The sequence below is a fragment of the Anoplopoma fimbria genome, chromosome 16 (genome assembly GCF_027596085.1).
Source record: "Anoplopoma fimbria isolate UVic2021 breed Golden Eagle Sablefish chromosome 16, Afim_UVic_2022, whole genome shotgun sequence".
Taxonomy (NCBI): Eukaryota; Metazoa; Chordata; class Actinopteri; order Perciformes; family Anoplopomatidae; genus Anoplopoma; species Anoplopoma fimbria.
Genome location: NC_072464.1, coordinates 19954497 through 19968075, shown reverse-complemented (window position 1 = coordinate 19968075; position 13579 = coordinate 19954497). Strand labels below are relative to the sequence as shown.

General features: G+C 40.3%; 1 protein-coding gene across 1 annotated transcript in view; it reads left to right on the top strand.

Moving 5' to 3' along the window:
* Positions 1–11036, top strand: part of LOC129104980 (5-hydroxytryptamine receptor 2A-like) — a 44925-nt gene extending 33889 nt beyond the window's left edge. Inside the window, exon 3 of the mRNA XM_054615842.1 lies at positions 10174–11036. Coding sequence (XP_054471817.1) covers positions 10174–11036 — 863 coding nt within the window. The remainder of the gene's footprint in view (positions 1–10173) is intronic.
* Positions 11037–13579: the final 2543 nt, after the last annotated feature.

Here is a 13579-nt window from a genome sequence, read left to right as displayed (position 1 = left end):
CAGTGAAGAGGACGGTTTGTAGATAATGGGTAAATAAAGCAGTGTGTTCCTCACGCACGGTAGCTCTCAGTTTATTTCCAGAGTAATGTTCTCCGTTTTTGGCTTCACTAGAACGGTTTCTAATTAGTTTAATTTTTATATTTTTATATTCTAGCAGACTAACTCTGGTTGCTCTGACATGTTCATGTAATTTCCTTCTCTCTCGAGCTGAGCTTTAACTCTCGCTGTGAGCGTTTTGTTTGATTCTCCCACACACTTTCACGGCGGATTCTTTGTGCATTTTTTAACATGTGTATATAAATACCTGGAGGCTAAAGATGAAAAAAACAAAATTGCATCTGAGCTGGAGCTCCACAGAGTCGACAGGAGGATGAGTTTAATAATGTGATGTCAGCGTGGCGGGCAGCATGGCGGCCTCAGGCGGACTCACGGCCGGCCTCCGCACCAGCGATACGCTGTGGCCTCCCACGAGCACAATGAGATTACGGGTTCATTTTTCATTTTTATTCACACACACAGCCTTTGGTTTCCTCCTCGGGTTTGTCGTGAGGAGGAGGTTGAGGAGGAGAAAAGGAGCGCTGATGTTGCCTCGTGGGAGTGTGGTGGCTGGCGTCCAGTCAAGCCTGTTCCTGCGATGAGTCGTGGTTACGCTCTGATCTGATTGGACGCAACATCAGGATTTACACATAGAGGGGGTGTTCATGCACACGTTGGCACACATGCATGCAAGCTGGTAATGTGTGTGTTTGTGTGTGTGTGTGTGTGTGTGTGTGTGTGTGTGTGTGTGTGTGTGTGTGTGTGTGTGTGTGTGTGTGTGTGTGTGTGTGTGTGTGCTTTGTTGGTTTGTATCTTTGTGAAGACTATTTTGAGTTTAAGACCTGCACATTGAGGACATTTAAGGGAATTTTGGCCAGTCTTCACTTCTAAAGCCTTGTTGAGGGTTCAGATTTGGTTTTGAAGTTCAGGTTAGAACTAGTGGGAGGTTAGAATGAGGGTTAGGGTGTCAGGCATTTAGTTGTGATGGCTAAGGTAAGGGGCTAGTGGATGCATAATGTCAATGAGATGCCTCACAAATATAGATGTGTGTGTGTCTTTACATAATCCACACTGAAACGTTCATGCGTTTCTTCACAAAAGCGTTTTTCTATACCAAACAGCCTGCATTAACCACACACACACACACACACACACACACACACACACACACACACACACACACACACACACACACACACACACACACACACACACACACACACACACACACACACACACACCTTCTGTCACTTCACTTCCCTGCTGCACTTTATTTACTTTTCGCATAGTTGAGCAGCAATTTGAGACCATGAAGGAAAAAAAAAACCGACTTATTTTAAAATAACAACTTTTACTATTTTTAGCTAACCATAACAAATACATTTGGTTTGCATAACATGAATTCAACAAAAAAAACCTGAATATGTGAAGAGCATGACACATGAATAATCATGGAGTTGTTCAACACTGTAAATACATTGTTATTTGAGTTTATTCTCTCCAGCACGACTTGAGGTGCAGGGCTGCTGTAGAGGTACACGCCTCAAAAAAAAAAATTCTCTCCTTCAGATCTTCTGATGTTGTTTGCTGCTAGATTTTGCTCCTGTGAGGCTGCTGCCTGTCGAGCTGGGTCAGAATAGCTAGATAGAAAAACCAAAGCTCATTTTGGTTGTTGTTGATGGAGCAGGATGCTAAATGGTTGGCACTGTTGTCTCACAGAAGGTTAAATACATTGCTTTGAGCGAGATACTTTTTGGATAATAATCATTATAACTTTCTGAATTACTGGAAATTATGGGACATGTAATAAAATGGACGTCATCGAAGATGTTGACTTAAATACACAAATCTGTACTTGAGATTTGGTATTGTATATGCCACTTCTCATATGCATTTATATCCAACAAGCAACTTAAGATATGATTACCTCATAACCTTTAACCTTTGTCCTATTTTCGGGTGTTTTGATGCTTTTGGCCTTTATTTCTATTTCATATTTGAAACTCTTTCCTACTTTGTACTGCAACTGCTGCGAAACAACTTAAGAAAAAATCAAGAGGAAGAAAGGGATGGACACGGAAGAGAGAGGAAGTGAACAATGGGAAGAGATGAGAAAACAGAGAGGGAAGGATGCAAGAAACAGTAATAAACTAAGTCTGTAACTCAGCATGTTCATTTCTGAAACTGTATAAATGTGAGGCTCCATCTGCTTCTGCAGGGTAAACAACAAGTTATGAATTTCCAGCATTGCTTGTTGGGCACAAAGACGACAAATACTGATTCACTGGTGTGGAAACGTCTTTTGACACAAACTACATTCATTACAAACCATTTCCTGCGAGGCTTGTTTTCACTTTTCCGCTTGGTGAAGTCTGAAGGAAGACATCTGCGTCTCTCTGCGATTAATTCTTGTTTTTTTATTTTTTACTCCTGCTGAGAATTTAACCTGAGTTAAATTTAAATCCCCTCTCCCTGCTCCCGTGTAGAGAAAGCCCCTCTCTAGAGGAAGTGTTTAAAGATATGAAGGGCTCATTCTAAGCTACCGTGATTATACACCCATACAAACATATTTATGAATATTATATTACATGTCTGCCAATACACACCCCCCTTAATTCAACAGACTGGTTCGTTAAATCCTTACATTTAATTTAGCATGAAACTAACAAGCTTCCCCAGGCTGCTGGTACACTCAAGGACTAATCACTGTTTTATGAGGTCATACCACACTGCGAGACAGATATTTGATCAAAACATATGATATGAAGCAGTAAAGTACACAAATTAAAATTGTCTAAACTTTCACATTAATGAACTACAACATTAAAATACTAATTTGTGATATGTTATATATTTTATAATAAACGTGTGATACTTTAAGTACATTTTGCTGATACTGATTCAGTTACATTTTGAAATCAGGACTTTTTACAATGGAGTGTTTTTAGACTGTGGTATTTCTACTTCTACTTAATGAAGCATCTGAGTACTTGTTCCACCAATGTCAAGAAATAGAGTCAAACTCTGCATGCAGCAGCTCAGAGGTGTTTCAAATCAATCAACGCACTGCAGCATGTGCTGCTTTAAAAGTGTTAGCAGCAGCAACCAAAACAGACGTGTGTGTGTGTGTGTGTGTGTGTGTGTGTGTGTGTGTGTGTGTGTGTGTGTGTGTGTGTGTGTGTGTGTGTGTGTGTGTGTGTGTGTGTGTGTGCAGGCAGACAGACAGCTCGGTGTTTCCCAGTGGGAGTGTTACAGTGTCTCATCCAGAAACTGGAGGGAAACCAACCAACACACACATTAGAAGAGAGATTAACGGACTAGTCTGTGGATATAGATCACTGTGCGCACACACACACACACACATACACACACACACACACACACACACACACACAATCTGTCAGCCTTTTTCTGACTCACACGCAGATGGTTAATATATTAAATAATTCAAATAAGTGGAAAAACATTTTATCTATAACATTGTGTCATTTAAATTTGGCAGGACATAAAATATGTCCATTGGTGGAAAGTATTTGCTCATCTACCGCTCTAGTACAATATTGGAGTTTCTATTTTATGCTTTATGATACTTCTACTCCACTGCATTTTGGAGAGTAACTGTGTTTTTTTCTTTACTATATTTAGCTTAATTTATCTTACCTTTAGACAGAGCCATGCTAGCTGTTTCCCACTGTTTACAGTCTTTATGCTAAGCTAAGCTAGCTGGCTGCTGACTGTAGCTTCATATACATCACACAGACATGAGAGTGGCATCAATATGAGGATCTTAACTCTCAGACATCGAATAAACATGTGTCCCAATGAACCATCATTTATTTGCAATAACAACAATCTTTCCCCGACCTTCACCATGCAGATAATGTTGGGAGCAAGAATTTAAAAAACATTGGCATTCTCCTCAAATTATCCAACATAATCTGGAGCCTCAAGACATTTGTGTCTGAAAGTGCAGTTGGCGTATTTACAGTTGTGTGTAAAAGGACGGTAAACAACCTTCGATGGATTTAATATGAAAGCGATGAAGTGAAAGCTGCCAACTTTTTACTTACACTGAAAGCAACGCCAACAGAAGAACCAGCACCGGTTCTCTACTACTAAAACAATTGTGTTCAAAGTGTCTGTCAGTGCTGAGGGTAAACACATTTTTAGCAGGAATTAAAGCTATAATCCTTCCAGAGCTGCTGTTGTGATCTGAACCCCCACAGTCTAATAATCACACAGCCTGGCAGATACAACACAGAGCTGGAGGCTGGCATCAAGTACCGTTACACAAAGAAAGAAGGCCATTGTGTGTGTGTTTGTCTGTGGTGTGTTTTTATTTGTTGCTCATCTCTCTAGATTGTCTGTGTTTCTTTGTAGGTTTAAATGCTTTTTTCTTCTTTCATTCCCTCCTTCTTATGACCCAGAAAAAGTTCTTGGACGTTTGAGTGAATGTGTCTCTCTCTGTCAGCGTGAGAGTATGGGTGAAGTGTCAGTGTGTGTTTGTTTGTTTGTAGGTGTGTGTGTCAGAAGGAGGAGGGGATTGGTTCACAAAGCCGCATCTCAGCCGAGTCCCAAGCAACCTCAGAGACAGCTTCAGATAAATGAAGCTGGTGGCCAGAGGTCAACCTAATAAACCAAATATAACTAGAAATAAACAAATATAACCAAAGTAACAAACAAAGCCCAACTCTATTAACTCCAGGGAACAAAAAGTATCAGCATGGCAGAGGCTGCATATGACCGAGGTGAGGATGCATGTGTGGTTGGATGAGAGAAGAGTATTTCTGATGTCATGTTTGCTCCTTATATAACTCTCATCCAAAAGGATCCCCTGCAGAAGTCAGTGTCTTAAAGTTAGTAATCACACTTCCAAAGGTGAAATCTTGGACCTAAGTGAATGAGAAAAGTAAAAATAATTCACTTATACTCCTTCTTGCAGATTAAGAATAAAAGATAAGGTATTCATCAAAGTTCTTTAGACTTAAAACTAAAACTGTGGAGGAGTCTTGCGTGCGGCATACTGTATGTAGGCGAAAACAACCCAAAAAATGTCTGCAATGCACTCGTTACACCACTTGTTGCACGTTAAGATCTGCAATTTGCACATATGCTTATAACTGAGGGAGTGAGTTTTATCAGAACTATATAAGTGAAGGGGTTCCAGTGGGGATTACACCTTTGGGTGATTGTAGTTGGTCCTCAGAGTTATACAAACATCTTTATGTGCACAGCAGCCGTCTGAGCCGTACAGTAGCTTTGGGATAAACAGTTTTTCACCTCAGGACTGGATCTTTCAGCTGAATCACTCCTTTGACCATTCTTCATTTCATCCAAAATTACTGCAACTCTGGCAGAGCAGAATGTTGGATTTTCCTTCAGGCCTCAGCGGACAGATACGAGTTCAAACAGAATAACACTCTCATGAAACTCTCTGACCAGATATAAGATTACAAGTTACAGAAGAAACCCGACAGCAGAAAGCAAGTTGCCTCAACCAACTATGAATCGAATGGGATGAAACACTGAAGTAATATTATTATCAACATGATCGTTTTTGGTCACAAATTGCATCCCTGTCTTCTAGAAGTCACATTTAATACTGAAGTCTTTCTCCTCTGAATTACGTTTTGATGTAAAACGAACTTTGAGGAGCTTTATAGTGAGTTTCAGCAAATTTTTTAGCCATTTTGGTTCACTCTCACGCTCTCATAGCTTTGATTTCAGAGAAAAGGTGTAAAAAAGCCACTGTAAACTATAGTTCTATTACTCATCTTACTTCTATTTGGTAGATAATCATTCTCTATGTTTGGAAACTACAGTTTCCATACGGCTTTCGGGGATATTGCCAAGGATTCAGTAAGCTACACTGTGAGCTTCAACTTTTTTTCAGCCTTTATTTCTTTACATTTTGTCAAATAGAGTGCAGAAAGTTTAAGTCCTGAAACCCCCAAAACAGTTAGCCTTTTTGCACTTCCTGTTCCTTCGTGTCGAGGTTTCATGAATGGGTTTTTGGTTTAATGCCTGAAATAAGGTCGGTGGTTAGAGATTTATATGTTTTGTTCTGTATAAAATGCTTCGGTAAATACCCCACCCGTGAATTTGGCGGTTGCTAACAAGTGGCTAAAGAGACTACAACACGTCATCATACGACCAGTCCGCCTTTACAGCCTTGTTGTGTATACTCGCGCTAATATAACTGTTGTGTAGTTAATCTATAAACCAGCAATAGCTTTTTACCTATAGGGATTGTATTAAGGTTTTAAAAATATTAAACGTTGTTTGCTACAAAGCTTATTTTCTGCTATATTCCAAAATCCACTGGAAAAAAAGATCACATTGGCTTTTTGTCAAGGGTTTGGCCTACAAAAATACATCATCCTGCAGCAAACTATTGTCACCATTGAATGTATGCAGAGTTTGATATTCACAGCTCTTGTTCGCAGTGTACACATAGATGTTCAGACAACTATAACTCGACTACTTTGATACTGAAGAAAACTTAAAAAAATCGAATGTTTCTGTTTTATAAGCAGAGGTAAGGACGTTTATTCATGATGGATATCAGAGATAATTACATCCTTGGAAAGCATTAGTCATTCTGAATCTTAATATATGTTGTATGATCACATGTCTCAGCTCAAAGTTACACAAGGTTCAGACAACTGAAATAAAATACTGCTTTTACAGCATGATTGAAGTGTAATAAAAAGCACTCTAAAGAGCCGTTTTCTCAGAAAAGAGTTTTGAGTAAAGATTGATTTTGGAGTTTTTTTCTTCTCTTAAGTTCCTTTGTTGCATTTTGATATGAAACCCTGAAAGTCTCCATCTCCTCTCTCTCCCCCGTCAGCTCCTTTGTGTCTAAAGAGTCCCCCCCACCTCCCCTCTGTTTTTATTCTCACTTTCATCTTCTCTCCCACTTCTGTCAAGTTTTCTTCTTTTTCTCTACCATCCTGTGTCTCTGATTTCATGTATTTAGAGCAGAAGGTTGCCATCAGGGAGAACGGGGGGAAGGAAAAAAACTGACAAAAAGTAGCTTTTGATTTGTGGATTCTGTAGAAGTTTGGGGTGATGGATGCTCAAGGGGGGGTTATCTGAAGAACACAGTGAATCCAGAATCTCCAATCAATGATGTCACCTCGACAAATAACACTTGATCCGCTGGATATGAAGCAGACAGTTATGATATTTTCTCTCTCTTTGTACATAACTCTCGTGGAAAGACATTTGTAATGCTGAATATATATGACCGGGATAAGTCAGAAAACGAATCACCTGACTTTTTAAACACACACAAACTCTCATATTCACAGCAGACCGCCTGTATTCACCCTCTAAATCTCATTTTGTAATGAGGAGCCTGCGGGGACTTTCCACTTTTAGCCTGAATATCATCACCGGAGAGGTTTCAATAACAGCAGATGCCAGAAAAGTGTTTGCCCCTGAGCTTCAGGGTCTGGTGGTTCTCATCACTTCGGGGCTTAGATCACCTGTCAATCAAAAAGTTTTGCCACGTCGTTTTTCTTAAACGTGCTGTTGATGCAGTTTGAGTGTCTGTTGTTTTTCGAGGATGTTGTGTACTGGTTATTTAAAGAATATTTAAACATTTTGGTTGATGAGTAGGTCAATAACAAGTTAGTAGTTAGTTAGCTTAGCTTAGCATAAAGACTGGAAACAGGTGGAAACTGCTAGCCTGGATAACATTCCATTACAGAAGCTGCAGCAAAAGACATTTCTGCTTTTGCTTCAGGATTCTTGTAAACTCAAACTATTTTTTTACTCATCAGCACGCTGTACTCATGAAGTCTCAATGTAGAGTATGAAACAAGCGTAAGGTTAATGTAAAATAAACATTTGTTAACTGGAAACCTTCCGACTGAATCCCTCCAGCTGCTTTAACTGTCAAACCATCCAGACTTAATGAGAATTATCCGTCTTTGACCCTACTGCTCCCGACGGGCAGTAACCATTACTGGCCAATCCCTTCTCGCCCTCTTCCTCCTCTTCCTCCTCCTCCTCCTCTTCCTCTCCTCTGCTTTATTTGTATCGCTCTCTCTCACTTCTTGTATTTGTTACAAGGAGTTATATGAGAACACAGCGTTAGGAAGAATGCCCAGTTCTTGTTAATACGGGGTGTGCACAGCTATTATACCCTAATGCAGAACTTTTATTGGCCATATTTAAATTGTATCAGTTTTATAATAAAGTGTGACTGCAGAGGCAGTTTATGAAAAATCTGAAGAAAGACCACAACAATAAGAATTTAGGTTGAGGTAACTAAATAATAGGCAGCATATTTCACCAGGGACTTCAAGATAGAAGAGCGGCCCCATTTCCTGGACTTCACCTTTGAGAAAACCGTGAAAAGAAATGTAGGTGAAAGATTGGCACAGAGAATGATACAAGTTGAGCTGCTGTATTGACCTCAGAGAGAGGCGGAGACGGTCAGACCTCACATCAACCCACAGAGGAGAGGCTGTTGACTCGGAGAGGTGGAGGCCAAACTGCACTTTCCTCCCAGCCAAATGGGAAAAAAAAAAGAGCTTCAGCCCCAGACTTAATGGAAAATGTGACAGATTTAAAAAGTGAACAGGGACTAATCAAATAGCAGTGGTTCTCTGGTGAGATATGTGACAGACTGTACCTTCACTGTCTGCTGTTACCTGCTGCAAGCCACTGGAAAGAAATACAAGAACTCAAGAACTTGAATGGAAAAATAACAGTTCATGCTGAGATGGTTGTTAAATAAAGTAAAGAAAATATATATACTTTTTAGTTTAAGAATTAGTGAAACATTATACCTGCTAAACATCAGCATGTTGGCTTTGTCTCTTTAACCATGTTAGCCTGCTGTTGTTAGCTTTTAACTCAAAGCATCGCTGTGCATAAATACACTCTCACACAGCTGCTGGCATGACTGTAGACTCTTAGTGGTGTCTGAATAACTGTATACTGTATTTGGCGTATAGCAGGAGATTAATGCACAATTATAAAAAGCATAAATATCATCAATTTCTTTTTTCTCTATATGCTGCTACAAAGAACTTCTGAACAGTATTACTGTAACTGTTAAATTATTCAAATTAGAGCCGTTTACTCTGATGTATGAAATACATTTTCCTGCATTATCAAGGTCTGTTATCACTGATTTTCTTTAGGGGGTTATACTGTTTGTCTTCATATTTGTAACCTATTCATGTTTTATTAATGCCCTTCTTATCTAATTGCCTTCCTGTTGAAAATGTATGTGCTTCTGGTAGATTTTGTGGCTCGTAAAAACATGGGTCCAATATGTACTTTGGTAACATTAGAACATTTATTCTCTCAGCAGGTCTTTTACGTTTAATTGAGGAATTTTACATTGTTGTCGCTACTTTCTTTTTATAATCTAAATGATATGATCTTATTAAGATTTCTCAATATGTGCAATATACACTTCACAGATCACCAAGACAAAGACCACAATTTGACAACAAAGTAAAATAAGAAAATAAAACATATAACGACACACATCTGATCATATCTGATCAACTTAAATTAACAATGTTGAATATAAATACACATTCATCGTAAATAATTCTTTGAATAACGAGTACCTGTCACACCTGTTTAATGCTATGTTTTCCTCGTTTCAAGATTCTCAGTTCTAATTAGTTTCATTTTGGTAGTATCACCTTTGTTTCTAGTTTTAGATGATTCACGTCCTGCCCTTGTATGTTTCCCTCCTGTGGTATTACCATCCCTGTCCTGATTAGTTTCACCTGTCCCTCATTACCCGTCCTCTCCTGTGTATTCAGTCTTTGTAACCACCTTGTTTGTTTCCAGCTCGTCCTCCAGTCTTTTGTTCCCAATGACTTCCAATTGGAATTTAGACCTTGCATCTCTATATTTAAAAGCTTTGCAGCTTAGCATGGCGTGTTGGACTACTTTCGGACAGAACGTCTGTTTACCGAGCCCTGATTACCAGTATGAACATTATTTTCTATCTGCCCTGTGTTCAGAGTCTAGCTATTGAATTTGTCATTTGGCACCAATGTGAAAGTACCTCCATCGTTTATTCTTCACCAGCTAAAACAGAGATTGTTCTAAGTTTGTAATTTTCTTCTCGTCTCTGTTCTGCTTCCGTCCTCTCTGCAGGGATCTCCATGCCCATTCCTGTTCTGGGACTCAGAGACCACTCCAAGGTCTTCAAAGATGGCAGCTGCCTGCTGACAGATAACAACTTTGTGCTGGTCGGCTCCTTCGTGGCCTTCTTCGTGCCCCTCACCATCATGGTCGTCACTTACTTCCTGACCATCAACGCGCTGCAGAACGAAGCCACCCTCTGCTTGGACCAGCTGGTCCCGCGGCCTAAATGGAGCACGACGTTCACCCTGAGCTTCTTACCGCAAAACTCGCTTTCCTCGGAGAAACTCTTCAGACGTTCGATAAGTCGCGAGACCAGCGGCAGAGGAAGCAGCGGTGGCCTTGGAGGCGGCCGCGGGAGCATCTCCGGTTCGCTCTTTGGCCGCCGCACAATGCAGTCCATCAGCAACGAGCAGAAGGCGTCCAAGGTCCTCGGGGTGGTGTTTTTTCTCTTTGTGGTCATGTGGAGCCCGTTTTTCATCACCAACGTTCTGGTGGTGGTGTGTGACCCGGAGGTGTGCGACGCAGGACTCATGGGAGGCCTGCTGAACGTTTTCGTGTGGGTCGGATATTTGTCCTCGGCGGTCAACCCGCTGGTTTACACACTGTTTAATAAAACATACCGAGCGGCGTTCCTGCGCTACGTCCGCTGCCAGTACCAGCCGGAGAAGAAGCCTCTTCAACTCATACTGGTGAACACCATCCCGCCACTGGCTTACAACTCCACCCAGCTCTCAATGGGCGACGTCGAGAAGTTACGAAACGGAGTGGCTCACCCTCGTGGCGAGGTGAAGGATTTCTCTTTACCTGGGCAGGAAACAGAGAAGTTCAGGCTGGACAAATGTCATGGAGGCGGGGACGAGAGCTGTGTGTGAATAAAAGCCTCCTTCAAGGTTTATCCTTTGAAATTCACAGACTTTATAAAACCCTTGACTTCTGTGGTTACATCACACTGACATAAAGCAATGGGTTTGAGGTTTAAAGTGCCAAAGACAAAGTGCCTCCCAGTCAGGATTTTAAGGTCATGAGTTCCCCAAACTGTCAAGAAATAAAAGTCTAAACTTTTACATTTTCTGATCCATACCTCATCAGCAGAGTCTGGATCAGCTGAATCAAGTTATTGAGTTCTTTATTACAACAAAACAGCTTTTTATAACCTAAAAAGAATCAGCCAACCAGTGCTTGTTTCATGGAACGAAATCTATAAAAGCTTCAGAGCCTCCTCCACACTGCCAGCACATGAAATTAGCCTTGGAAAACACTTCAATCTTTTTCAAAGATATTGAATCATTCGATATCTTGAAGTCCGAGAAACAGACCATGTACAGTAAATGATGTGAGACACATGGGCATATGGTCAGTACAAAAAAGTGGCATAATTTACCCATTCTGTGACAAACTCTTTGGACAAAAGGGTAAAGAAACTAAAAAGTTTTGTAGATTCTTCACATAATCTAATTTTTCACGGACGCTCAGCTGCAGTGACTTCGGCCCATATTTCTTTTCGCCGGCTCCCTGTTACCAGTCAGGTGGCCTCTACCTCCCATCAAACCTTTGGTTGGATCAGCAGGGATTAGACTGGCTTTCCTGCGACCTTATCAGATGTTAGAGTCGGGGGAGGGAGATTTAGGATGAGCCGACGCACTGGGGACTCCAGACTTTTGCAGAGGTCAGAATAAGCTGCCAAATAGAGGAAGGAGAGACTCCTGCTTTCTCTGTATTTTCTGTTGAAAATAACAAGGAAAATAAATATTAAGTCTGAAAACAGATGCTCACAAGATAATGATGTTACAGAGAGACTACGTGAATAAATCTATATTTGTATTTTGTGCAGATGTATGTGAATAAATGTAAATGATTGTTGAGGTCAAAACGTTTTTTTATTCACAAGTGAGTGGACGATTATTTCCACAGATGTGATGCAGTATGAAAATTGTAAAAGGAGATTTCATCGGCAGTGAAATGAAGAGGAATTAACTACAGATGTTTCCACTGTAAAAGTCACACCTTTCATTGTGTTCTTCTCGGACTACCAGTGCACAAGTTAACATTTGTTTTGCAGACACATCAAGGTTTTTTCTTTAGTTTTTAACGTTGTAACAAATGGGCTGGTAGTTGGTCTCCACTTGTTGAAATATTGTTTAAAATGTCGATCTGATGTATGAGACCGATGAGAACATCGCCTGCGGGAAGGACAGAAGCTGGATTAATTCATGAAGGTAGTGCTGAACCATGGATGCATTAACAAGGAGCGCTCAGACTGAACGCTACATGAAGGTCAGATGCTGTATGACTGCAAACAAAGTAAAAGTAAAAACTTGAGTGGATGCAACACACATTTGCTCATAAACATTGAGTGCGAAAAAACATTCACTTATCACATTTGCATGAATTAAAGGTTTTCTTACAGACAAGATAAAGTTATGTTTACATTTAGTGTGTCAAGAGAACGTTCTTGTTGAGTTGTAAAATCCTCCTTCATAGTGTTAAAAGCTACTGTGCCCAATTGCCGCCTCATTGTGGCATCAGTTAAAACCAGATTTAATCGTCCTGTGCCGGTACAACGTATCCTCATACAACGGTTCGTATGCTATCAAAGATTCTCCTCATTTTGTGCGTTATCCTACACAAGCCAGCAACACCATGGCAATTTCTGCTCGTCACATGAATACAGTTTTTTGGGGAATAAACTTTCTTCTTCCCAGGAAACAATTGAGTTAGGTTTAGGCAACAAAACTGATTGTTGACTGACTGGTTTAGAAAAAGATTGTCTTTTGGGTTAAAATATCTACGGACGGCTGTTACTGAAGTTTGAAAGTCAAATGACAAATTAATCAACATTGACTTCTCGTTTCACATTTCTCTTTTTTGTACAAAAAGCGGTTTCCTGGGTGACGGATCGTTTATTGTTGGACCCATCCGCCGCCCAATCTATGAGGGTCTAGTTGCAGTCTAGTTCATGATAACATGGATTACATGGGATTTGACTTGATGCGATATGTACGAATTACAGAGCATTTTTGTTTTTGTAGGTATAGCCACGAATTCTATATGAAAACAGCCTGATATTAAACAAAATACCAACACCAACACAGCCCCTTGCTTGTTTAGGCAACAAAACCATTTAGTTAGGTTCAGGAACAACATTATGGTGGGCTTAAAATAAGTACATAAACAACTTAAAACACAAACAACATCACGTAAGTATGGAAAACAAGTTACTAACGTACATTGTTTGACCAATCTGTTTGTTTGACCGATCCGCCTCCGGTCACAATCACCATGAATAGTCTTTGTTGTTAAGACTACAAGGAATAAAATGTGACACAAAAAGCAAGAATGGCATTGTGGCCATTTGGTGAGACCAGGCTGCTTTTATAAATGCAGTCTACAGAGAAAGTGCTTTTTGGGGTACAGG